The 26,186-nt window shown below is 36.0% G+C and overlaps 3 protein-coding genes across 8 annotated transcripts in view; 1 reads left to right on the top strand and 2 right to left on the bottom strand.

The window, feature by feature from the left end:
- cfap61 (cilia and flagella associated protein 61) overlaps positions 1 to 15,938 on the bottom strand; it is a 29,716-nt gene extending 13,778 nt beyond the window's left edge. Inside the window, exons 1-17 of one of the 6 annotated variants that reach the window (XM_026290544.1) lie at positions 15,379 to 15,463; positions 15,275 to 15,294; positions 14,972 to 15,121; positions 13,940 to 14,090; positions 13,775 to 13,851; positions 13,374 to 13,441; positions 13,156 to 13,273; positions 12,118 to 12,250; positions 7,892 to 8,101; positions 7,733 to 7,786; positions 7,490 to 7,602; positions 6,922 to 6,961; positions 5,971 to 6,110; positions 5,559 to 5,685; positions 5,407 to 5,484; positions 5,131 to 5,337; positions 3,818 to 3,946 (exon numbers count right to left, since the gene is read on the bottom strand). In XM_026290544.1, coding sequence (XP_026146329.1) covers positions 3,818 to 3,946; positions 5,131 to 5,337; positions 5,407 to 5,484; positions 5,559 to 5,685; positions 5,971 to 6,110; positions 6,922 to 6,961; positions 7,490 to 7,602; positions 7,733 to 7,786; positions 7,892 to 8,101; positions 12,118 to 12,250; positions 13,156 to 13,273; positions 13,374 to 13,441; positions 13,775 to 13,851; positions 13,940 to 14,090; positions 14,972 to 15,114 — 1,788 coding nt within the window. In that variant the 5' untranslated portion in view covers positions 15,115 to 15,121; positions 15,275 to 15,294; positions 15,379 to 15,463. Of the gene's footprint in view, positions 1 to 3,817; positions 3,947 to 5,130; positions 5,338 to 5,406; positions 5,485 to 5,558; positions 5,686 to 5,970; positions 6,111 to 6,921; positions 6,962 to 7,489; positions 7,603 to 7,732; positions 7,787 to 7,891; positions 8,102 to 12,117; positions 12,251 to 13,155; positions 13,274 to 13,373; positions 13,442 to 13,774; positions 13,852 to 13,939; positions 14,091 to 14,971; positions 15,122 to 15,274; positions 15,490 to 15,824 lie in introns of those variants that run through there. The other 5 variants (XM_026290546.1, XM_026290545.1, XM_026290542.1 and 2 more) reach the window with 5 other exon arrangements.
- Positions 15,518 to 23,388, top strand: crnkl1 (crooked neck pre-mRNA splicing factor 1). Its single transcript, XM_026290549.1, has 14 exons — positions 15,518 to 15,700; positions 15,847 to 15,999; positions 16,883 to 16,974; positions 17,051 to 17,209; positions 17,308 to 17,474; positions 18,691 to 18,869; positions 18,943 to 19,113; positions 19,555 to 19,746; positions 19,871 to 19,930; positions 20,142 to 20,222; positions 20,709 to 20,948; positions 21,112 to 21,213; positions 21,300 to 21,548; positions 22,901 to 23,388. The coding sequence occupies exons 1-14, from the start codon at positions 15,653 to 15,655 to the stop codon at positions 23,270 to 23,272; spliced, it is 2,265 nt and encodes a 754-aa protein (XP_026146334.1). The 5' UTR covers positions 15,518 to 15,652; the 3' UTR covers positions 23,273 to 23,388.
- Positions 23,389 to 23,770: 382 nt separating this feature from the next.
- Positions 23,771 to 25,920, bottom strand: naa20 (N-alpha-acetyltransferase 20, NatB catalytic subunit). The gene is made up of 6 exons (XM_026290550.1): positions 25,811 to 25,920; positions 25,478 to 25,502; positions 25,283 to 25,373; positions 24,771 to 24,906; positions 24,476 to 24,621; positions 23,771 to 24,027 (listed from the first exon to the last, which is right to left on the bottom strand). The coding sequence occupies exons 1-6, from the start codon at positions 25,861 to 25,863 to the stop codon at positions 23,942 to 23,944; spliced, it is 537 nt and encodes a 178-aa protein (XP_026146335.1). The 5' UTR covers positions 25,864 to 25,920; the 3' UTR covers positions 23,771 to 23,941.
- Between the last annotated feature and the right edge of the window lie 266 nt (positions 25,921 to 26,186).

The following is a 26,186-nucleotide window of genomic DNA, read 5'->3' as shown; positions in this document are numbered from 1 at the left end:
TGGGTATAAATCACAATCATTATTTTTCCGGTTGCACTTTATTTTACAGTACGTGTTCTAGCATGTACTTATAGTGTACTTACAGTGTATTTATCTAAGAAAGTTCTGGTAATACAAGGTAACTACATGGGGTAGGGTTAGGTTTAGGGGTAGGTTCAGGGTTAGTACCTAGTTATTACATAGTTATTGTAATTACTATAATAAGTACATAGTATGTACATGAGGAACAGGACTGTAAAATAAAGTGCTACCATTTTTCCAGTAAAAGTGTGGATCATGATTGCAGTTTAATGGGGAAAAACATATTTATTTGTAACTAAAAGAGATGCTTATCATTTCTGCGGTCAGCTCGAGTGGACCTTCCTGTTGAACACTGGTTAATCTCATAAGCCTCTGCTTGTGGCCGTGTGTTGTGTTTCAGGTGTGTGTCTGTCCTTTAACCAGAGAGTTAACAGCTAACAGTAATAACAGTTTCCCTAAAAGCACTGCTGATGTCCTACACATGGAAGGGTTCCCCTGCATGACAATAGTTTAATCAGAGGCAGAGTGACAGTATGTTTCACTGAGCACTTATTGGACTAAAAAGATACCAGCACAGCGAACAGGAAAAAAGCATTTGCATTAGCGAGCACTATAACTCATCTAAAATGCTGAAATGTGCTAATGTTAAAGAGTTCCACTGAGCGAATGGAAACATACTTTATAAAAACATGCAGAACGCCTCATTAGGCTCTGCACCTAATATGAAGCATTGAAATGGTCAACTCTTCAAGCAGATTTACTCCGAAGGACATGTTTGGTTGCCTTTGAATCAACTGAAAGCGAACAGCTGCCGTGTTCTCCTAATCATTCTCTCTCTGGTTCTCTAAGTGGCCCTTGAGCATGAATCATTTGAAGGATTTGTTCTGTGGTACACCTTATCGGATTTAAGGTGGATGAATAGAGACGCAGAAATTTGGGCAGGGAGAGGCCCGAAACTATGCCATTGGTCATTGTAATATAAAGAAACGTAGCTGATTACACGACCATCAATGACTGGCTCTTCAAAGTCATTCGTTAAATGCTGTAATCAATGGCAGGGACTGAAGGAGGTTTCAATTCTGGACATGTGGGGACCAAATCAGACACAAATCTGAAAATGCACGACATGATTCACACAAGCATAATTTTCTTATGCCCTTATACAATTTTAAAGGTCATATGGAGAAAAGCACAAAAATGATATAAACATGTATTAACTGTATAATTCTATATTCATATTTTTAACAAAGTTTGGGGTTGGTAAGGTTTTTGTTGTTGTTGATATTTTTGTTTCGTCTTTTCTCATCAAAGTTGTATTTATTTAATCAAAAATACAGTAAAACAGAACAATTTTGAAATATTGTTATAATTTAAAACTGTTTTTTATTTGAATTTACTGTAAATTCTCATTTATTCTTGTGATGTAAGCTGAGTTTTTCTGAATAAAAGTCTCTAGTGTCACATGATTCTTTCGAAATCATTCTAAAATACTGATTTACATTTAATGAATAAAAAGTTCAAAAGAACAATGTTTCATTGAAATCTTTTACCCAAACGTAAATTAGTACCCAAACGTAATTAGTCTATATATATATATATATATATATATATATATATATATATATATATATATATATTTTTTTTTTTTTTTTAAATCTCCGAATTGAAATAATTATGCTTCATCCTATTTAAAATGTAAATGATGATGTCATTATAATAGTTTGCATACTGAATTGTGATTGGTCTTCCTCTCTTATATTTATTTACCCTATAGCTGCTGTGAAGGTTGCAAGAAGATGTGTGGCAACCAATGTCAGACTGTGAAAGTGTTCAGGAAACCTGTTTGAAAACGGTCAGTATTTTTGTGATTTCTTCTAAACTAAAAAAAAAGATAATCTTTGGATGTTGTTGTTCTGCTCCAGAAATGATATGACGGTGATGTGATGTGAAACGGGAGCTGACCCTGTCCTCTCTGCTCAGGTAAAGTCAGCGCAGGTGCGTCCATCTCAAACATGCAGGACTTCGTAACACAACACTCTGGACAGGTGCTTTAACTCAGATTAATTAATCTGAACTGGACGGAGGATTAGCGCAGTCATTGAGCTCTTATCTGCAGAGCTGCCTGGACACCAGCGTTGCTGCGCTACCAAATGAAGCTTTCTAATGTGGACTGAAGGGTGACAGCTTGTGTTTCTTGCTAATGCACTGCACACACACACACACACACACACACACACACACATATACACACACACACACACACACACACACACAGCTTCATATGACACGGCAGCTCTGTTCCAGAACCTAATGAGCACCCTGCTGCCTAACATGGGCAGTGGCTTTAACTGATTTAGCTTTAGGAACCAGACTTTACACAGGATTTCAAGTGGTCATATATACAGTGCAAAAATATCCTGTTAAATTTACAGTAAAAAACTGGCAGCTAAAGTACATCTTAATTTACATTACTTTTTAAAATGATATTTATTTTTTTACAGTTTGTGTGTCAGAATATATATATTAAATATATTAATTTTTTACAATGTTTTGAGTCTCTTATATTTACCAAATCTGCATTTATTTGATCCAAAAAAACAAAACAAAACAAAACAAAAATAATAATAATTAAATAAAATACAAATAGTTCTGTGAAATATTATTACAAAGTAAAATACCTGTTTTCTCTTTAAATGTATTCTAACATGTTATTTATTTCTGTGATGCAAAGCTGAATTTTCAGCAGCCATTACTCCAGTCATCAGTGTCACATGATCCTTCAGAAAAAGTATGCTATGCATAAATACTCAACTATTTAATAAGCTAATAATGTGATAGCCTATTAGAAATAAAAATACAGATACTGGTTTTCACTAATATTCATATTGGATAAATACAAGTCTTTAATTACACTGAACAATTTGAAATAATAAATTCATAATAATAACATGTCAATAATGTAGTTCGCAGTGCACGATGCGATTGATTTCTCTGTAAATGATACTTAAGATGTTACTTTAGAATTTGACTTATTTTGTTAAGGCACCTTAAAATGCTGCCTACATAGAGTTTGAAACCACCTTCAAGCTTGTATACATACGCTTTAATAATAAGCTCTATTGAGTTTATTGAAGTCAACTGTGAAATCATGTGGGCTGAATGTGCTTTCATAACACCTCATGATTAATTTAGCGCATTTCGATTGTATTGATGAAGAAACATTGTGTGAAGTGAATTCCCCCCTCTGGCTAGTGGGTGTGTGAGGTTATCTCACTCAGAAGTAAACACACACACACACACACACACGTCTACAGCAGATGTTGGTTGTTCTGATGATGGCTGGATAAGAACGCTGCAGCATTACCTGTTAGAAACCAGCGTAAACATTCTCCACCATCTGCCACCATCCATCCATCTGTTTCTTTAAAACTAGACCTTCAGTAACCTCAGGCAACAACGGCCCTGTGATCTGCAGCACTTACGGCTAACGATTCTGCCTCAGAACGCATTACGAGGGGAATAATGCAGACAGCTACAGTGTAAATTATTAATAAACGCAAGTGGGAGAAACAAAGATGCCATGCTTTCTGTCCACTGACAGTTTAGGGATGAAGAGGTGCGAATGACTAGTGCAATGCATTCATTTACTGCACAGCACCCTCTTGTGGCACTTCCTTTCAGCATGCATTGTCATGCACATGCTAACAGGTAATGATTTAAACAAACCCCATAGAATAGTTTTTTAACATTAAGATTGGTGTCATTGTTTCAGTTGTTGTTTGTTATATACTCTGACCTGATGTTTGGTGATCTGCTGGGACGGTGCGTTGATGCCCAGCTCCTCCAGCGGGTAGATGATCTGTCGTCTCGGGCTCACTGGCACCATACAGTTCAACACCGCTGCCAGAGAGTCAGGAATGACATTCTGAGAGCAAAGAAGGACAAAAGAAGAAATGTTTGTCAAGCCACGAACCAGAAATTAAGACTTCTGATAGAAAACATTTGCTTGATGAACCCCTGAGATGTTAACTTAATATTTTAGTAATATTATGAGACATTTGCATGATAAATGTTGTCTGATGCTGGTTAATGGTAACATGACAGATAAAATATGTAACGTGTAAGAGTTTTATTTTGATTTTAAATTACCTTTTTAATAATTTAATAATTTAACTATTTTTGTCAAATAAATAATGACATGGTGTGATATGTCATGTGTTGTTCTTCATCTGAGGTTTTATTTTCCAAATGTTAAGATCTGACAAAGACCAGATATTTTTTTTATTATGTCCTGATACAGAAAACCATGAAATTCAATAGGGTGTGCAAATTTTTTCACATATAAATGTTGTATAAATTACAGTTGCCTTGGGAAAAAAAGGAAAGTTCAAAATAATTATAATAATTTGATTTTAAACTACAAGTTACAATACTAATATTTATATCTTAATATTTATATCTTAAATATATATATATTAAAGTGAAATAATTAATATTGTTAAATATTGTTACAATTTAAAATAAAAAATGATTTATTTTTTATGTAATTTATTTATGTGATGAATTCAACAGCCATTAATAATTTGTTCAATTAAATGCAGTCTTGTTGAGCATAAGAGCCTTCTTTCAAAAACATTTAAAAAACATAATTATTCCAAACCTTTGAATGGCAGTATATAAAATAACAGTTTATTTAATCAGTAGCTTTTTCATCAACTCACGAAGATGACTAGTGTCCATTGCAGAAAAGGATTTTCTTACTAAGTATTTCTGTCTGGTTTTGCAGTAAAATATTCTTAAAACCAAGATGCATTTTCTTGAGTAACAAAATGCCATAAGTAAAAAAATAAATGTAATTCACAGTACAAACATGTTTATTTTCATTACCCCATTGGTAGATGCTTGTTCTTGGTTTAAGCAAACAAATAAAATTAAAAGTTCAGAAAACAAGATGATGTTTTACGTCTAAAGCAGATGCATCTTGATTTAAAAATGTTTGGATATTTATACTAGAAAACTAGACAAAAATATTGAGTAAGATAAACAATTCTGCAGTCTGAGATTACTGTGGTCTTTTATTTTACGGGAGAAAACTTGACTTTTACCCACCTTCTGGCTGTGATGGGGTGGATGAAGGGGGTAATAGAGGCAGGACTTGTGTGCCAAGCGCAGCACCTCCCTAAAGATATATTTGGTGTGATGCTGGAAAATGGGGTTGAGGAAAAAGTGACACAATCGTCCGTGTTCCTCTCGCTGGTGTTGGCTGAAGTACATGAACCTCTCGACGTCAAAGTTGGCTCTGATGAACTCCATGTCCTATGAGCACGAAATGCATTGCAAATGATTTATGGTAAAAAACAGCTAGACACATCATTAAAAATGTACCTCTTCATCTCTGATGATTATCAATCCAACAACTCGCCCCTCGACCTGCGCCACAAACGCCTGAAGAGCAGTTCCATCCTGAGAAGAGGAGATGGTGTTCAGACATCACAAGCACCGCACTGAGATGATTTAGTGAGTGGTTTGTGACAGACCTGGTCTTTTCGGGCCTGTAGGAACAGATCCAGATCTTCACTGATGGACTCCCGCTGGCTGAGACTCTCAGTCAAACTCTGGACTGCTGGGATATCAGACGACACCGCCACTCGCACCTCCAATATCCTGACGGGCAGACAAATATTGAAGCATAAATCCAATGTCCAAGACTGAATTCATGAATACCTTTTGTAATGAATGTAAAAATGTTGCCAAAAGATATTTAGATCTCTAAATATCAACTGGAATCCTAGACACAGCTAAGGTCAAATATATCAGAAGACCATCTTAGATAGACCATCTTTTATAAAGATACTACAAAGGTCAGAATTGTGTTCTTTATTTTTTTTATCATGGTTTAATCATGCTTTAAGGTACGAGTCATCTCCTGAGGAACTATTGATTTGGCACCTGGTCAGTCCCCAGCGGTGACACAGGTAGAGTTCCTGTGAGCAGGTGCAGGTGTCCCGAGGAGCGACTCTGATGAACGACTGCAGCAGCGGGAACTCTGGACTCACTTTAGGTACAGAGATCACACACAAATCCCGATCCTGCCGAACATCAGAGCTATTTATGTCACATTTATTATGTTACTTGTAAAACAGGACACAAGATGCTGGACAGTGCGCTCTTATCAATTACATTACCATTATTAAGTTTTAGTTCAGCTGTGCAGTTAAAAATAATATTATTACAATTTATAATAATAGTTTATCTATTTGAATATATTTTTAAGATGTAATTTATTCCTGAGTTAAAGCTGTATTTTCAGCATTATTATTCCAGTCTTCAGAAATTCTAATATTCTGATTTGCAGCTCAAGAAACATTTCTTAACATTAGCAATGTTGAAAACAGTTGGGCTGCTTATATTTTTGTGGAAACTGATTTATTTGTCTTTCTTTTTTACTTGATGCTTAGAAAGGAACAAAACAACAACAACAACAACAACAACAACAAAAAACAGCATTTATTTAAAATATTGTTTTTGCAACATAAGTGTTTACTGTAACTTTTGATCAATTTAAAACAGATTTTAAGGGAGAAAAGTATTTAAAAAAAAAGAAAAACTGACCAATGGCACTGAACTCTTGCTTTAAACATATATGACTTTTTTATTTTACAGTACACAAAATGATATAGTTTGAAGAATGTCAGTCCAAATATGACGAAAAGTTATATTCATAATAATAATGTTTGCTTGCTTCTCACACAAAGCCATCATAGGATTACTGTTAGGATTTTTTTTTTGTAATTTTTTGTTTAAAAAAAGAGCAATATGAGGGTGAATTATAATAACGATCATTTTTTGGTGAACTAATACTTTGGGTGAAACCTTAAACAAGCCAGTTGATGTACTTACCGGGAACAGTTTAAACAGGTATGGCAGGAAATCTGCTGATCTTTGAGGAAAGAAGAATGAAAGCTAATGAGCATCATCTGTCCTGCAGGAGCACTGAGAAAGGCTGCCATGTTGGGCAGTAGAAAGAGTGTGGTCTGTCACTTTAAGCATTCTACTCATTAATTACATGTTCATGCTCTGTGGGGAGCGACAGGCCTCCATATTCCACAACAGCTGGCCAATAAGGTGGCACACAGACCAGCTCAGCGGGAGCCAAATAACACTCAGACTGATTTTTACAACAGCTCCTCACTGAAAGCCACTGGAGCCCGGCCAGTAGAGGACAGACATTTTTTCCTTTAAGCAAAACTCATTTAACCAGTACAAGTTCTGATAACTTGCGTAGTTCAGAGGAGCCATATTTTACACTTTCATAGCACTATCCCACTAAAATCATGGTTTCTTGCACCAAAAACAGCCATAATTGAGATTTTCATGATAATTACCCACCCTGTCTCCGACCCTTTGAACTAAACAGGCTGTTCTGATGGTTTCTAGTTAGTAGCTTTCTGGATTAAGAGGTCCTCACCTCATTTCAAATTTCTTTTCCATAGTGAAGAGCTGGAGGCAGAATGCATTAGGTGTCCCATCTGGTTCAGAGTCCTCACCTGAGTCCACGGTGTCTTTGACACATGAATCTGGCTAGTTAGAGAAATCAATAGAGAAACTAAATGAAACAATTCACATGAGGGATGAATCACATTGGGAAGGATTCACAAATATATTGAAATGCAAAAGAAGAAACATGTGAAAGATGCTGGTGAGCTCTGACCTGAGATATGTCAGTAGGCTCATCTCCACTCTCCTGTTCTGCTGTCAGGTCACCCTGTGAAAAACATTTGGGTTAGAAAGTTACTAAAAAAACATCAGCTGGCCCTGAAATCCCAAACGAGCACCATTAAATATACTGAATGTGTCTTTTGAATCTCACTTCCACAGGTTTTTTGGCTTCATCAGATTGCTGGGCATCACTGACATTGTTTTCTTCCCCCAGCGATTGTGGTTCCTCTGGTTTTTCCTCTTGATGTTCTGGATTTGTCTGTCTCAATCCTTCAAATTCTTCAAGTTCAAACCACTTATTGAATAGCTTCAAATCCATGTGACCGCTCACACTGACGAAACCAACGACAGCTCCTTCACTCTGTGTAAGTACACACACGCAAACACTTTACTAACAGTTTAACACTTTTTTTTTTTTTGGATTACAAATATTGAGATATTTACAATCCTATGGTAACACCACCCTGCATCATATTTGCTGAATGAAAGCGAGTACCTCCTTATTACTCATTTTGGGGTGCTGATTTCAAAAATAGTTTCTGTTTCATACCATTTTCTCACAAAATATGATGCATTTCATTGCATTTTTCCTTTCCACAACCATTTGTAAAGTGAACTTGTGTTATTTCATCCCTTAATCACCAGAAAACCTGTCACAAAGACATGATTCATGTCCTCCTCGAAGCCGATTATGACTATGTGTTTAATTGTATGACTGAATCTCAAGACTTCAGTATAAGCCTAATCTTGATTTACACTTTCCACTCCTTTGCAAATTGTAAGATAATTAGTAAGTCTTTGAACAATCGTTCTTGCCTTTTATTTTGTTAAGTGCATTCAATCTGATCCATTTTTGATAGAAAACGTAAAACTCTGAATTCATATTTTGTGAAAAAACTGTGATGGAAGGTTTTAATGGTATTTTTGAACATAGCATCATCAAATTAGATATAAATAAGATTTTTTTTTTTTTCTCAAGATGTGAGGCTGTATTATTATAATTGTGGTAAAATTGTGAATGGTACTAAAAATAGGTTTCTTTTTCTTTAAATTAATATAATTAATTTCTATTTCTCTTTGATTTTGAGGTGAAATATGACCTGGACATGCTCTTGACAGATTTCAAGAGATTCACCCATATATAATTTAAAACTCTCATAAAAACTGAGTTAGAGGCCTAGAAAAACAACACCTCTGTAATAATTTATGAATTTTCTTTGGAAATGTTTTTTTTTTTTTTTTTTGGAATTCTCCTGGGCAATGTAGTACAGTTTTCCTGCTGAATGGACGGGACATTCAGACAAAAGGCAAAACCGCTACAGATGTCTGGACACAATATGTTCAGTGTGAGTATGTCTTGGCAGGCCATGAGCTCTCATCTGCCATATGTCGCATGAACACATGTCAGTATGCGCCGCAGGGGAGAGAGTGGGGCGATCTGTCTTCCTGTCATTCCTGCGAAAACACAAACTAACACAATTTCTGCCCCACTTTGCATAAAGAGTCTGTGAACTTGAGAGGTTACTGGGCTCTTTTTCTCAAGAGATGAATCTGAGAAGCAAACAGTGGTGGACGAAGTACACAAATCAAGTACTTGCGTAAAAGTACAGATACGAATAATAAAATATTACTCCAGTAAAAGTAAAAGTACTCCTTTTTCAATTTTACTCAAGTGAAAGTACAAAAGTAATCCATTTTGTATGTACTTAAGTAAAAAAGTACTGAAAGATAGATGTTTGCAATTTTATATAGGCTAATTTAATTTTATATTAGCACTTTTTTTTTATTTTTATAATCCTACTGCTCAAAATACCTGGGATTTTTTTCCAAAATAACCACTATATGGAGTCAAGATATATTTTTGTTGTTGATATGGACTACGCTTATGAGAGTAATGTTCACTGTGAAGCTTACACTGTGATGTACCTGAGAGAAAACAGAGATGACCATCTGATTTTCACCAGTAAGAACAAAGTATTTTAAAGTTTGTGGTTTTACAGAACACCACAGTTATATATGACAAGATAATAAGGCCTGAAGTTAGGAAGAACATCTTAAGGAAAATATAATTATATTTTCTTAATGATTTTTTTCCTTCTCAAACCTTGTCTGCGGTGTAAGAACACCCCTGGCCAAACGGGGTGCATCTCTTCCCCTCTTTGATAATTACTGTAGTTACCATGTTCTGAACATCACATCCTTTCTTTTCTCCCCAGATGTAATCTATATATCTATATATCTATATCTATCTATCTATCTATCTATCTATCTATCTATCTATCTATAGGTGGTTGAATAAAAATATTTGGACATTATTTATAAAAATTACCTCAAGTTAGCTCCAGCAAGCCTGCTAAACATTTAGCATCAGCTACAATATTTACTTATTTTCAGTACCGTTCTGAATAAACATTCATGTCTGTCTAAGGTTACTCGTCTAAAAAAAAAAGCCTCAAGTTCAAATATTCATTTATCACCAATTAACTGTTTGACAAACACTTCCTGCTTCGAGATCTGAATTTTAAAAAAAAATATCAAACATGCTCCGAAGTCCCAATCTGAATCAACCGAGTCGCCAACAGGCTCCGAAGTCCCAATCTTAATCAACCGAGTCGCGAACAGGCTCCGAAGTGCCGATCTGAATCAATGGAGTCGCGAACAGGCTCCGAAGTGCCGATCGGTATCAACCGAGTCGCGAACATGCTCCGAAGTGCCGATCTGAATCACCCGAGTCGCGAACAGGCTCCGAAGTCCTGATCTGAATCAACCGAGTCGCGAACAGGCTCCGAAGTGCCGGTATCAACCGAGTCGCGAACATGCTCCAAAGTGCCGATCTGAATCAACCGAGTCGGGAACATGCTCCGAAGTGCCGATCTGAATCAACCGAGTCGCGAACAGGCTCCGAAGTCCTGATCTGAATCAACCGAGTCGCGAACATGCTCCGAAGTGCCGATCTGAATCAACCGAGTCGCGAACATGCTCCGAAGTCCCGATCTGAATCAACCGAGTCGCGAAAATGCTCCGAAGTCCAGAAGTCCCGATCTGAATCAACCGAGTCGCGAACAGGCTGTGAAGTCCCGATCTGAATCAACAGAGTCGCGAACAGGCTCCGAATTGCCGATCTGAAAACTTCGACCAAAGAATGTAAAAAATAATTATATTTCTCTAATAACTCTAACTCTACAACTCTATGAAAGACTCAGATCACGTATCTAAAAATAAATCGCTATAGTAAAAGAGAGAGGAGTGAAGTTTCCTACCGCTCTGCTGTGTTTGGTCCTCAAGCGCATCTGACGCTCCGCAGCGCGTCTCCGCCCCTCACACGCGCGTTTACAGCGCTAAATTAATAATCTTTGCTAATTATTATACATTTACTTCATTGTCAGCTTCAGGTACTTCATTTATTATTGTTCAATGAACTGTTTGAAACAAAAAAAAGGTTGTATTTCAGTAATAATTCTAAATTATCAAAATAAAAAATATAAAATAAATAATAAAAAATATGATTTTCAGTTACAATAATTAATCCTAAATTCCGACATTAATAACTTACTTTTAGCAACATCAGACGCACGCGCTCACAATATCTCACAGTTCTTACTTCTGTAGACTCGCACTAAACGGTTCATTTGAATCAGTGAGTGGTCGACTCCAGAACAGCTGCAATCGGATCATTCTAATTCGTAAACGAATCGTTTGGTGCGATTCGCGATCCGATTTAAAGGTTTATTTTGAAAAGACTCAGTTCGTTCATGATGAATCAGACTCTGCGTGTCGGAGCACGTGATATATTATAGGGAGTAACGATATGTTTTATGAAATGTAGTGAAGTTAAAAGTACGATCTTATGCTTTGGAATGTAGTGAAGTAAAAGTAAAAGTTACTCAAAATAAAACTACTTCAGTAAAGTACAGATACTTGAAAAATGTACTTAAGTACAGTAACGAAGTAAAGCTACTCCATTACTGTCCACCACTGGAAGCAAAAAAGCTTAAAAAAATAGTTGCTTTCCATTTTGTTGTTTAAGATAAATAAGAGATAATCTTTTTTTATAGTTTTTTTTATATGCTGATTTACAAAAAGGCCTGATATTATGTTATTTGATAATGCTAAAACTTTCCATTACGTATTTTTCTCACTGCAAAATAAGAGAGCAAATGCATCATATTTTATTAGAAAGTGTGACAGGAATTATTTTTGAAATCAACACCCCTAAAAGTAGCAAGACACAAGTAAAGGATATCATTTCACAAATATGATTTAGGGCATTAAAAGAGGGCATATTTGTGTTTTTTTTTATGTGCCCGACCAAATTTTCAGAGCTTTATTAACCAAATTATTTTTGAATCTCTCAATTGTAAACAAAACCTGACTAACTTCACAGACAGCTGCATGGTTCTCCTGGTCTTGAGCCTCGATGAGCTCAGACAGGAAGTACGGCCCGTGGGACTCCACCAGTGGCGTGATCTGCTCTGCAAATATGTGCATGAGGTCATCGTGATCTTCCACTCTGGGGAACGGAAAGTTATTGCAACAGGATTTTAATACATCACTGTGCTGCAAATGCCCTGTATGAACTATATATTGATATAAATTGTGTACAGTAGGACAAAAAAAGTCTAGACATGGATTATGATCGGCTTTACACTAGATGAAACTACACGACTGTCAGAACCAGTGAATTTGAATGACACAAATGAGTGAATTTCACAGAAACATGCCTATGTCACTTTTCACCCAAAATATAAGAGGAAAATAAGAGATTATATTTTGCATAGAAAAATTTGAATTAATATTTTTTTCAATTATTTATTATTCAAATTAAGCATATTTCCTGCCCATTATAGTAGTTTATAGATTTTTTTTTTATTCTTTGTTATTTTCACTGTTCTCATTGATGATTCGCATTAACTTTATTATCATTATTGCAAGACAAGTATAACATTTTTTATAATAATTTAATAATAACGTAACAATAAATAATGTAACAATTTTACATTATAATCAGAATAAATTAATAGTACCGTATTATAAGAATACTTTACAATTACAATTGTACAATTATTACAATTACAATTATTAAATTATATATATATATTTATATTACTCATACAGTATTTGAATGACTAACTTAAATGCTTTGAAACATTTTAATTGTTTCAATGTTGAATCTGAATAAATGACTTATAGTTGAATTAATCTAATAAGTATAGTAATAATTGAAAAATAAATAACAAAATATAATTGTATACATTTATTTTATTTTAGCATTACAGTAATGTATTGCAAATGTAAATTTGGAAAATGTGCTTCATTCTCATGTACTTCATGTCACAATACAGTGAAATATGTATTTGTCAGTTTTTTAATGAGATTCACCCATTCATAAGTACAGTAAATGAGAGGTTTACAAACCTGGCCCTGCGGATGTGAAGTCGAGGGCAGTGATTGTGTCGTTGACAGACGTAGGCCGAATACTGAACCTCATCCTGAACAGACATCACGGGTTCAAAGATCTTCTCCAGTGCTGCCTCTGATATGAAGAGAATGACAGAATAATGTCTTAACAATGTTACTGTCAATCCCAGCACACACAAAAATTCTAAGTAATATTATACTCATTTATTTTCTACCAAGTGAGCCTCTGTAGGGAGTCAGGAGGCAGATGTATTCCAGCTCCACAACGGCATTGAAAACTGTTCTAGAATTTAGATAGGAAGGAAATAAAAATCTTTTATCATTGAATTTGATTGAATGGATACAGGAAGACATTGCTATGCAGTCAATACAATTTGTGCTGCCTAAAACCAGATTCATATCCACCCTAACCAAATAACAACAGAAAAATCTTGTTTTATTACATTAGATATAAACCAATGAGCAGACTGTGTTTATCCTTCTGCCTTATAGGTGAACCTCACAAAACCTGTCAAGAACATGTACAGGTCACATTAAAAAAAGATATATTTTTTGGTGAGATTCACCTTTAAATGTTCACATCGATAAAAGAAAATACAAAGCAGTTTTCTTTTACCTCATTATCTCTTTAGCGCCCCCTATGGAGAAGCCAGGCTGAGCCACAAATAAACGCAGGAAAAGAGTGTTCATGGGCTGGAGGAAAGACAGACAGTCTGTCAGGGGGCTGTAAAATGGATATGTTAAATATGAATGGACATCGTCGTTTATTTGCTTTGCCTACCATGAATTTCTCGCCATTGACGTGATTCTGAAGTAAATTCTTCCAGCATGCCTGATCCACCAGCTCTTCAGTGGGGTGGTCTGAGAAAGATGCATGGGCCAAAACTTCATTCGTAGCGGTGATCAGGGACACGGCTAAATTAGCTTTCTCACTGCAATGAGAAATAGAAAAAATTCCATTAAATCAAACAAGTCTAAGACATGAAATATTTCTGATTATACTATATTATAATACAAATAAATGAAAGTACTCTCAGAAAAAAATAAACAACAAAAAAAGCTGTCACTCCTGAGCTACCTGTTCAAAAGGTACACTTCTTTAGGTAGTAATATGTTCTTACTAGATAGTAATGTTCCTGTGGTTCAGTGGTAGAGCATTGCGCTAGTGCAAAAGGTTGTGGGTTAGATTCCCAGGGAATACATGTTAGTTAAAAAATGTATAGCCTGAATGCACTGTAAGATGCTTTAGATTTTTATATGTACTTTTAAGTGATTAGCTTTTGTCATTTTTTTGAGAGCATAGATAGTCTTACAGAAGAAAAATAAAACAATAATAAATACATACTTTCATTTACATTTACATTACATTTAGTCATTTAGCAGACGCTTTTATCCAAAGTGATTTACAAATGAGGACAATGGAAGCAATCAAAAACAACAAAAGAGCAATAGTATATGCACAGTACACATAATAAAGGCTTTTAAATAATATAATAAATAAAAAGAAAACAGATAGAATAGAAAAAGAATAGAGCAAGCTAGTATTAGAGGTCATTCATGCATTAACATTACATTTTTTTTAATAAATATTTACATTTAAATGTAAATACATTTAAACATTTATAAATGACTAATATGATTAATCTAATTAATTTGTATATTTTTCTCAATACAAAAAAAAAAACTAAATATAATTGTATTTTATTAAATTTAAGTTTGCAAATTAAAATGTGCTTACTTTATTTTGTGTGTATTTATTTCATTTATTTTAAGAGACTTATTGCATATTAATTGTCATAACTTTAACACTTACAGAAGATGAATGACATTGATTCTCCCAAACACAGCAACAGCTGCAGGACTGATCAGATCATTGATCTCTTCAGCATCTGACCATTCAGTTCTCCTCACACTCACACTTTCAGCTTTCCCAGCGGAAGAGGTGATGGTGCTCATTTTAAACCTAATACAATTAAGAAAATACACAAATACGCTTAGATACAGACATACATTGTGCTATGGCTGTAGAGATCTGCATTTTTTTTTGTCATTTCTGTACTACCAGTTAAATGTTTAAGACGCACACATAGAATTGCCAAACAAATCAATAACAAACCTTTGATTTCAGCTTCGTCGCTTGTACACAACAATACATAAGAAAAATAATGTTCATTCATTTACATTTAAGAAAAATACAAAACAAAAGCACTATAAACAAACCTTTCGTGTGAGAATAATTTAAACCTGAACTATTTTTTCACGTAAACGTTCATATGGAGTCACAGCTAACCTTTAGCGAGCGTCCTGTAACTATGGTGACCGTGCTCAGTGACGTAGCTTCAGTCAAAGGTTACCTCACGTCACGGCAAACGCGACGCGCGTGCGACACACGGAACAGAAACGTCGCTGAACTTTTAGCGGCTTATTCAAGTTTTAAAAACGTTAAGAAATACGCAAAGTTACCTTATAATAAAGTGACAGTAGTGTAATAATCATGGCGTCCACCGCGGCGGGTAAACAGAGAATCCCGAAGGTTGCAAAGGTAGAAAATAAATAATGTTTAGCGAGTTAGCATTAGCATGGAGCGGCAGTGTTTCACTGTAAACACATATTAGATAGTGTTTATAGATGTAGTTCATTGAGTTAAACATTGTTTCTGTTTGTACTTATTTCGTGTCGTGTGTTCAGGTGAAGAATAAAGCCCCAGCAGAGGTGCAGATCACCGCGGAGCAGCTGCTCAGAGAGGCGAAGGAGAGAGAGCTCGAGCTGCTGCCTCCTCCACCCAAACAGAAGATCACTGATGCAGAAGAGCTCAACGACTACAAACTGAAGAAGAGGAAGGTACACGTGCTATATGTTCTGTATATGACCTCAACATATTTGGCAAAAAAACATTTACCATAATTTCATCACAATTTCTTTATCAAGTTAGGCACACTAACCACAACTCCTTCAAAAACAGCCAGAAACCTTGAAGTTATGATTGATGATCAACTGATTTTCTCAGATCACATTGCTAAAACTGTCAGATCCTGCAGATTTGCTTTATTCAACATCTAGAAGATCAGACCCTTTCTTTGGGAACACGCTGCACAACTCCTTGTTCAAGCTCTTGTTCTGTCCAGGCTGGACTATTACAATGCTCTCTTGGCAGGTCTTCCAGCCAGTTCTATCAAACATTCACAATTAATTCTGAAGGAGGCAGCAAGATTAATTTTTAACTCTAGCTTTAGCTCTCACTATTATAATTCTATTCTTTAATAAATAAATAAAAAACATCTAACTATCTTTTAACATTTTTTTTCTATTCTATTTGTTTTTATTTATTATCTTATTTAAAAGCCCTTGCTATATGTTCTGTGTTAAGCTAACTGAGATTTGTTATAGCACTTATTTATACCATTGCTCTTTTGTTGTTTTTGATTGCTTCCATTGTCCTCATTTGTAAGATGCTTTGGATAAAAGCCTCTGCTAAATGTAATGTAATATATAAAAGAGCATATACAAAAACATAATACCATGGAACATCTTCAGAAAATATGGAATTTTGTATTTTTTTTTCCAGAAAACATTGCACTGTCATGACATCTGTCCCAAATATTTATGCTTTAAAACATGACAACATGGTATTATCATATAGAAAAACAGGAATCCATGATCTAAAAATGCCATTTCTATGATGCATATCTAAACACATCCAACTTTTATTTTTTTACTTTTATAGGGGTTTGAAGACAACATCAGGAAGAACAGAACTGTAATCAGCAACTGGATCAAGTACGCACAATGGGAGGAGAGCCTGAAGGAAGTCCAGAGGTGAGTTTTAGTTTGTTGTCCGATGACTTAATCGTAGACTGGAAGTGATTTCTGTAACTGTTTTTATTGCCTTCAGAGCTCGCTCTATCTACGAGCGTGCGCTCGACGTGGATCACCGCAACATCACGCTGTGGCTGAAGTATGCAGAGATGGAGATGAAGAACCGGCAGGTGAATCACGCTCGCAACATCTGGGACCGAGCCATCACCATCCTGCCCCGTGTCAATCAGTTCTGGTATGCTTCCTCCTCATGATCACATACACGTTCAGACACAGATACTATGTGTTTTTTTTCTTTTGATTCATTCATTCATTCATGCGTTTATGCACCAGGTACAAGTACACCTATATGGAGGAGATGCTGGGGAACATTGCTGGCTGCAGACAGGTGTTTGAGCGCTGGATGGAGTGGGAGCCGGAGGAACAGGCCTGGCATTCCTACATCAACTTTGAGCTGCGCTATAAGGAAGTGGACAAGTCCCGCAGCATCTATGAGAAATATATCCTTTCATAAATGGCCTGTTACATCAGCAGTATGCAGATACATACAGTGAACTCATATAAAACCATATACTATATAGCAAATCTCAACTGCCTTATTCATTTCTTTGCAAAATGAAACTATATAATCACCTAACTTTTTATATAAATTTAGATACAAGTATGTCCAACTTCAACTGCGTATATACAGTATACTTGCATAGGAGGGCGATATACAGCTTGATTACTTGTATCGTGGCAAAATGTAACTATATTATCGCCTGGCTTTAATTTGCTAAATGCATAAAGCATGAAGATATTATAAACATTAACAATGTGAATTTCTGTAAAACTCATTTGAAATAATGTGTATTGTGAAAAGTGGCATACAAATATATTTGACTTGAAATAAACCTAATATTTATTTTATTAAGGTTTATTATTTTATATTACACTACCAGTCAAAAGTTTTTGAACTGGAAGATTTTTCATGTTTTTAAAGAAGTCTCTTCTGCTCACCAAGCTTGCATTCATTTGATCCAAAATACAGCAAAAACAATACATTTGTAAAATATTTTTACCATTTAAAATAACTGTTTTCTATTTGAATGGATTTTAAACTGTAATTTATTCCTGTGATTTCAAAGCTGAATTTCTAGCATCAGTCCTCCAGTCACAGGATCCTTCAGAAATCATTCTAACATTATGATTTGCTTCTCAAAAAACATGATTATGTTGAAAACACTTGAGTAGAATATTTCAGGTTTCTTTGATGAATAGAACATTCAGAATAACAGCATTTATATGAAATGGAAATCTTTTGTAGCATTATAAATGTCTTTATAATCACTTTTGATTAAATTAAAGCATCCTTGCTAAATAAAAGTATTCATTTCTATAATCCCCCCTCCCAAAAAATGATGCTGACTCCCAAGTATTTGAATGGAACAATGTATAATGTTACAGAAGATTTTTATTTCAGATAAATACATTACATTTTAAAATACTGCATATTCAAATAGATAAGTTATTTTAAATACTACAGATATTTCACAATATTAGCTTTTTTTGTATTTTGGATCAAATAAATACAGGATTGTTGAGCAGAAGACACTTCTTTACTAAACATTAAAAATCTTACTGTTCAGAAACTTCTGACTGGTAGTGTGTATTATTTTTATTTTCGAATGAATGGCTGTTATGTAAAAAATGTAGTTATCCTTAATGGCAGAGCACTTGTGATGGTCCATCCCGAAGTGAAGAACTGGATCAAGTACGCTCACTTCGAAGAGAAGCACGGTTACATCGCTCTGGCGAGGAAGGTGTTCGAGAGAGCTGTAGAGTTTTTTGGTGAGGACCATATCAGCGAGAACCTCTACGTGGCTTTTGCCAGATTCGAGGAGAAGCAGAAAGAGGTATGACTTCCTGCGTTCATGACCCTTCTGATATTTCCTGTTCAGAACTGACCGTTGGCTTTTTGTCTTTTAGTTTGAGAGGGTTCGTGTCATCTATAAATACGCTTTGGACAGGATCCCCAAGCAGCAGGCCCAGGAGCTGTTTAAGAACTACACCGTGTTTGAGAAGAGGTTTGGAGACAGGAGAGGAATCGAGGACGTGATCGTCAGCAAGAGGAGGTTTCAGTATGAAGAGGAAGTCAAGGTGAGGAAAGCAAACTTGTATGTATGGTAATATTAATACTGTGTGTGCATCTGTGTGGATGTATAAATTCAACCAAATATATGCATGTCTTTCTTTATTTGATATTGTTCATGTCATTCTGCCTAGTACAGTAATCTTAAGAATGCTTTGTAAATATTTTAATAAATGACTCCTTCGGGGGTGTGTATGTTAGCCTTATAGCGTTAGTAACAACAAAATAAACAATTAAATTGTAATTATCTAAATGACCATTAATCCTAAATCAAAATTTCATAATACTTACTTTTAGTTCTGATTATAAAACATCCTAAGGACTTTCTTGGAAACTTTTTAGTCATCGTTAAAGCAAGTTGTAGTTTTAGCCTTTTGCAAAGCATCAGTATCTTACTTAATGACTCAGTGTTTCTTATTAGCAGTTTTTCTTTTTCTTTTTCTGTATAGGCAAACCCACACAATTATGATGCCTGGTTTGATTACCTGCGGCTGGTGGAGAGTGACACCGACGCAGACACGGTTAGAGAAGTGTACGAGAGAGCGATAGCCAACACACCCCCCATCCAAGAGAAGAGACACTGGAGACGCTACATCTACCTGTGGATTAACTACGCTCTCTACGAGGAGCTGGAGGTCAAGGTATGATAGACGTCGCTGAGCTGAAGTATGCAGCGTTCATTTGCATCTCTCAGTTAAACCGTGGAATTATGTCCACATTTAGAATTGGAGTTTGATGTATTATGTCTTTGTCCGATTTGTTCAGGACCCTGAGAGAACGAGGCAGGTGTATCAAGCGTGTCTGGAGCTTATACCACACAAAAAGGTAAAACTGCCCTTCCTATGGTGGTTAAAACACTGTTTACATGACCTCATGTCAGTTTCTGGTAAACCAGTCCTTAAAATGTTAATTCTGCCCCCTTTTGGCAACAATTTGAACTGCTGAAACTGTGCTCGTGCTTATATAGGTATCATTTCTAAGTACATTTTTTATGGATTGCTTTCTAACCATAGCCTATGTTTTTTTTAATACTCAGTTTACCTTTGCCAAGATTTGGCTCTTATACGGACAGTTTGAAATCAGACAAAAAAACCTCCAGAACGCTAGACGAGGCCTGGTAAGTGTTTCACTCTGAAAACAGATTTATATACTTTTAGACTACCGTTCAAAAGTTTGGGATCAGGAAGATAAAAAAAATAAAAAGAAATTAATTAATTTATTCAAAAGGGATGCATTCAATTGATCAAAAGTGACAGTAAAGACATTTATAATGTTGCAAAAGATTTCCATGTCAAATTAATGGTGTTCTGTTTATCAAAGATTCCTGGAAAAATTTATAATACTCAGAAATGTTTCTTAAGCAGCAAATCAGAATATCAGAATGATTTCTGAATGATCATGTGAAACTGAAGACTGGAGGAATGATGCTGAAAACACAGCTGCGCATCACAGAAATAAATGTTAAAATATATTTACAGAAAACAGTTATTACAATTATTGATTAAATAAATGCAGCCTTGGGAGTATAGGAGATTTCTTGACCGCAGACTTTTGAATGGTAGTGTACTTCCTACACATTGACCTCTGACCTCTCTCCTGTCAGGGCACAGCCATCGGAAAGTGTCCGAAAAACAAACTGTTCAAAGGCTACATCGAGCTGGAGCTACAGCTGAGAGAGTTTGACCGCTGCAGGAAGCTCTACGAGAAGTATCTGGAGTTCAGTCCAGAAAACTGCACCACCTGGATCAAGTTCGCCGAGCTGGAGACCATCCTGGGAGACACAGAGCGGGCCAGAGCCATATTTGAACTGGCCATTGGACAACCGCGACTCGACATGCCAGAGGTCACTACTTCACATTTCTCTCTCTTTACAGTTATTGGTTCCTTCCGAGTTTTTTCCCCTCCATATTCTCACTAAATCATATTATATGAGCCATGAAAGCCTGATGTAATACTTAACAAAAAGCACTTGTTAACTTTTAAAGTTACTGTATTGTTTTCATCAGGTGCTGTGGAAGTCATACATCGACTTTGAGATCGAACAAGAAGAATACGACAACACACGAGGACTTTATAAGAGACTGTTACAGCGTACTCAACATGTCAAAGTAAGCCACCAGAAGGACGGCAACACATCATGCTCATTCTAAATGAATATCTGAAGCATTCATTTTTCAATCTGGTTGAATTGTAGGTCTGGATCAGCTTTGGCCAGTTTGAGCTGTCCATCGACAGTGACGACCGCATACAGAGATGCAGACAGATCTATGAGGAGGCCAATAAGAGTATGCAGGGCTGTGAGGAGAAGGAGGAACGTCTGATGCTCCTGGAGTCCTGGAGAGACTTTGAGGATGAGTTTGGATCCTTAGCCAACAAGGAAAGAGTCCAGAAACTCCTGCCGGAGAAGGTGAAGAAGAGGAGGAAGATCACAGCAGAGGACGGGGTGAGAATTTATGCTGCCTTCTGTCCTGTTTGCTGCATGCTTCTGAGATTGTGGGTGCAGGTTCTTTTCTTACATTGAGTCATCATAAATATTAAAAACTAATTTGAATTCATTGCATGCACACGTTTTTGAAGTTATAGTGACACTTGTTTTCTTAATTTAACCATTAGAAATCATTAGAAATGGAAATGGTTTCATTTAAGAATCTATTTAAAATTTTAAAGTATGAAAGTAAAGTATGATTTAAAGTTGCTTTGTTAGCTACTCTCAGTTAATGTAAAGTATGATTGAGCATTTTACTTGCATGTGCAAATTATTGGAGAAATAATGACTGGCTCTATCAATTAGAAATTCTGCCGAAAATCATGAAATGTTTTTTTCATTCAAAAATCAATATAAAATTGTAAAAATCAAATCAGTTGTGATTTTGAAAGTGTCATTCAATATTTTTCAACAATTTAAAATAAAAATACATAAAAATGTAATTATATTGCTTTTATGCACACACAAACTATTAATAAAGCTGCCAATACATATATTTTCAAAAAAACTAATAAAGAATTATTAATATAATAATAAAAAAAAAATTTATTAAAAATTTTTATACTGTATTTTCCGGACTATAAGTTGCACTTTTTTTCGTATTTTGGCTGGTCCTGCAACTTATAGTCAGGTGCGACTTATTTATCAAAATTAATTTGACCTGAACCTGGAGAAATGAATCAAGAGAAAACATTACCGTCTCCAGCCACGAGAGGGCGCTCTATGCTGCTCAGTAAACATAGAGCACCCTCTCGCGGCTGTAGACGGTAATGTTTGCGCTTGACGCGCGTATCACCCACGCTCAATTCGCATCATTCAACTAGACGCGTGAATGAGGCAAATTTGCGTCTTCCGTTCTCTGCGCTAAACGCCTCATTTGCGCCACGAGACCTCCAGACACGCATAAACGCGCCTTTGCATTGACATAACATTGAAATCATTCGCGCCAGACGCTCTATTCGCATTTGGTGTAAACACAGCATTATAGTCCAGTGCGACTCATGTTTTTTTTCCTCATCATGACGTATTTTTGGACTGATGAGACTTATATATATATCTCTTGGATTAAACATTCTTAAGCAATTTGTCTCTTTCCTTTTCTTACCAGGGACAGGAGAAGCATTTACATAATCCTATTAATGTACTTAAATCGCTACCGATACAGAATCGCTAATCGAAATAAAATTGTGTCGATGCGAATCAAATACTTTTGAATTGGGGAAAAAATCTTTCCTGAATTAAATACCTATGAATCATTAATTGAATTGATTCAAAGTTTCACATCCCTAACATTGTCTTTTGTTTATCAGTCGGATGCAGGTTGGGAAGAATACTACGACTACATCTTCCCCGAGGACGCTGCCAACCTGCCCAACCTTAAACTGCTGGCCATGGCCAAGATGTGGAAGAAACAGCAGAAGCAGGAGGATGAAGAAGAGCAGGAAGAAGAAGAAGATGAGGATGATGATGAAGGACAGCAGGTACCTCAAGGGAAGGAAGCAGAGGAGAGCCCAGAGCCAGAAGATCAGGGACCTGCAGCCCAAAGAGAACAGCCTGAAAAGGAGTACGACGATCGCGACGATGATGCTGAGAGCAGCAGTAGCAGTGACAGCGAGAGTGATGGTGGCCCCCGCCAAGATGACAAGACGGAACAAACCAAAGCAGACACAGAAAATCACTGACCTGCTCTGGTGCAACGTTACATGTCATTTGTCTCCGTTTCTTTCTCGGTCTCTTTTCTTTTTCTGTCTCTTTTCTTTTGTAACAAAATAAAGGTGTGAACCAAATGTGCCAATCACTCACTGTGATACTGTGAATATGACGGCTCCCAAACAGATCATTGCTTACATTGTAGTTGAAGAATCAGAGGGAATCTTATTGCAAACGTTTGCACAGTTGTCATGTTATTAATGATGATTGTTTTCTGATGCAGAGGCTGAGTTGTCTACTCTGCATTTATTGAATTTATTTACTGAGGCTGTGCATGGACGTATTTGAACACATTTACAGGGACAAGTTTATGATAATGTCTATACAGTGTTACCGGTCTTATTTTGATAGCATTTGCAATATTACAGGCAAAAATATTACAGCAGAAAGCTTTTTTTTATACGCTTATCAGTAATCAATCTGCGCACGAGTGTTTTATTTTTTATTTAAAAAGACCAATGCAACAAGTGTTTGCTTTAACCTTTTTATTTCATGTAACTACAATCCCAAAGTCCTTTAGTTTCAGCTTTATTACCCCGATTCATTCAAAGCAGTGACTCTCCGACACAATTTATCTAAAAAAAGCCAATGTCTGTTTTCCCGGTTGGATGTTGAGGATTCCAGAGAGCCACATGTTCGTGTTATTCAATATCTTCTGGCCGGACTGGATGCGGAAGCGGGATTATGGATTTCTTCTCTGTGTCTCTGGATAAAGCTTTCCTCATATCTGTCATATGAAAGAAGAGTAAAATAAGAAAAGAGGGTTTAGCTTGCAAAAGTCTTTACCGTGATGCTTGGTTTTGTCTTTCAATTTTAAATCTAAGGTTAGGGGTATATTAAAAGCTCTAACCTTAAATATGAGCAATAATATTGGTAATGCTTGTCTCAGAAACACAAATAATAACCTGAATATGATTATTATTTGAAAATCCAGCAAGTCACATATACCACCATTCAAACATTCGGGGTCAGTGAGAAGTTTCTTCTGCACACCAGGGCTGAATCTATTTGATCAGCAGTAATATTGTGAAATGGTGTGACAATTTTAATCAACTGTTTTCTAACTGAATACATAAGCTGTGTTTTCAGCATCATTCTTCCAGTCTTCAGTGTCACATGATCTTCAGAAATCAATTGAACAGCAGTTTAATGCTCACACAAGTAAAGAAACCTACCATAGGCATCTTCATCCGGTTCACCGTTATTAGCCGAGTAATACTCGATAACGGTTCTGTACACGCTGTAGCCGAGCTGTTTGTACATATTCACAGCGACTTGATTAGAAACTCGCACAAAGAGATCCACAAAAAATCCGCCCTTCCTAAATAAACGAGAGACATAGAGGAACTCAGTGTACAGATACTGTGCAAATATAATTTCAGTTTATACTGTTCTGCCTGTTTTTATTACCACATGCATTTATTAAACACATACTTTTGTCTAAAGGAAAGTACAAATGAGTGATGTTACCTTTCTGAGATCTCTTCTAACATCTCCATGAGTTTGGCAGCCAGACCCAGCCGTCTGAACTCGGGTGCCACAGAGAGGGCCGTGACGTGCCCGTGCCATTCTTCTCTAGCGACGGACCCCTCTGCCTTTCCCATGACTACCAGACGACAAGTGACATACAGGTTAGATTTTTACTCAAGTCTGAGAGATGCACATGAAATCAAAATGTATTCTAGTTACTTTTTTAATACATGTTTCTAGTCTTACTGCGAATGATTTATGTTTTACTACTGACAAAATTTGCATCAAAATGTAATGTAAACAATTTTTTTTTTTTTTTTTTTTTTAGATGACATCATCAAGGCCCTGTTATTATTGAGCCCAGTTGGATTCATTCTGCAGCATCCATTTTTTGACACAGGAACATGCCAGATTTCAAAGTAAAATGACTTTCTGTATTCTACAAAAGTAGAAAGTATGTCACACAGATTTGGAACAGTGTGACAGATCAGAAAGAGACACGTCTGACTCACTGTAGCCCATCAGTTCACCTCCTGGAGCCTCTGAGACTATGAAATACTCCGGCCAGTGAGCCAAATACTGAAGATAGAAGGGAATTCCATACTGTACAATAAATTAAAGTCAAGAAAAAAAAGCTAGGAATAAATCAATAATAAACCTAGTGACAGACTGATTAACATTTTTGAAGGATGTGCTTTAAAGGATACGGTTTCTGTCAAGGGATCCAGATTACTGTGGGATGAAAATACACAGATTAATGTAAACATCACAATCTCATATGACGAGCAGCATATACAAACAAAACTAAAATAATTAAACATTACAGTTACATGTGGAATTAACACAACATTGATAGAATTATTATTAACATTTAGTATACAGGTAAAACTATCACTAGATGTTTACTCCGATCATGTTCAACATGTAGAAAACACAATAGCAAAATAGCGCAGAACAGTACGCTAACAGAAAGTAGCATGGTATTGGTATACAAATATAAAAAAGATAATTATCAACGCTATTATATCGCTATTACTCACATATTGTTGAATTTAAACAGATCATCGCAGGTGAAAGCTCGTAATGTTGTCATTCTGTCGTCGAGTGTGCAGGACGACGCTCTGACCTCTCACCTCTACGTCGCACGTGTGACGTTTCATTGTCTTTTTAAACAGCGACACCTTTCGGCTCAGTGGAGAAATATACCGGCGTTTACTTTTTATTACTATTATTAGATTAAATTAGATTAGATTCAACTTTATTGTCATTGTCAGTTACAAGGCAACGAAATTCAGTTAGCATCTATCTAGAAGTGCAATAAGCAGTAAGTACAGAATATACAAGATCTACAATATGTTACAGATGTACAATAAATATACAGATAAGGTGGTATTATGGACATAATTTACAGATTTT

This window comes from Carassius auratus, chromosome 20 (genome assembly GCF_003368295.1).
Source record: "Carassius auratus strain Wakin chromosome 20, ASM336829v1, whole genome shotgun sequence".
Taxonomy (NCBI): Eukaryota; Metazoa; Chordata; class Actinopteri; order Cypriniformes; family Cyprinidae; genus Carassius; species Carassius auratus.
This window is presented reverse-complemented; position numbering and strand designations above follow the sequence as displayed.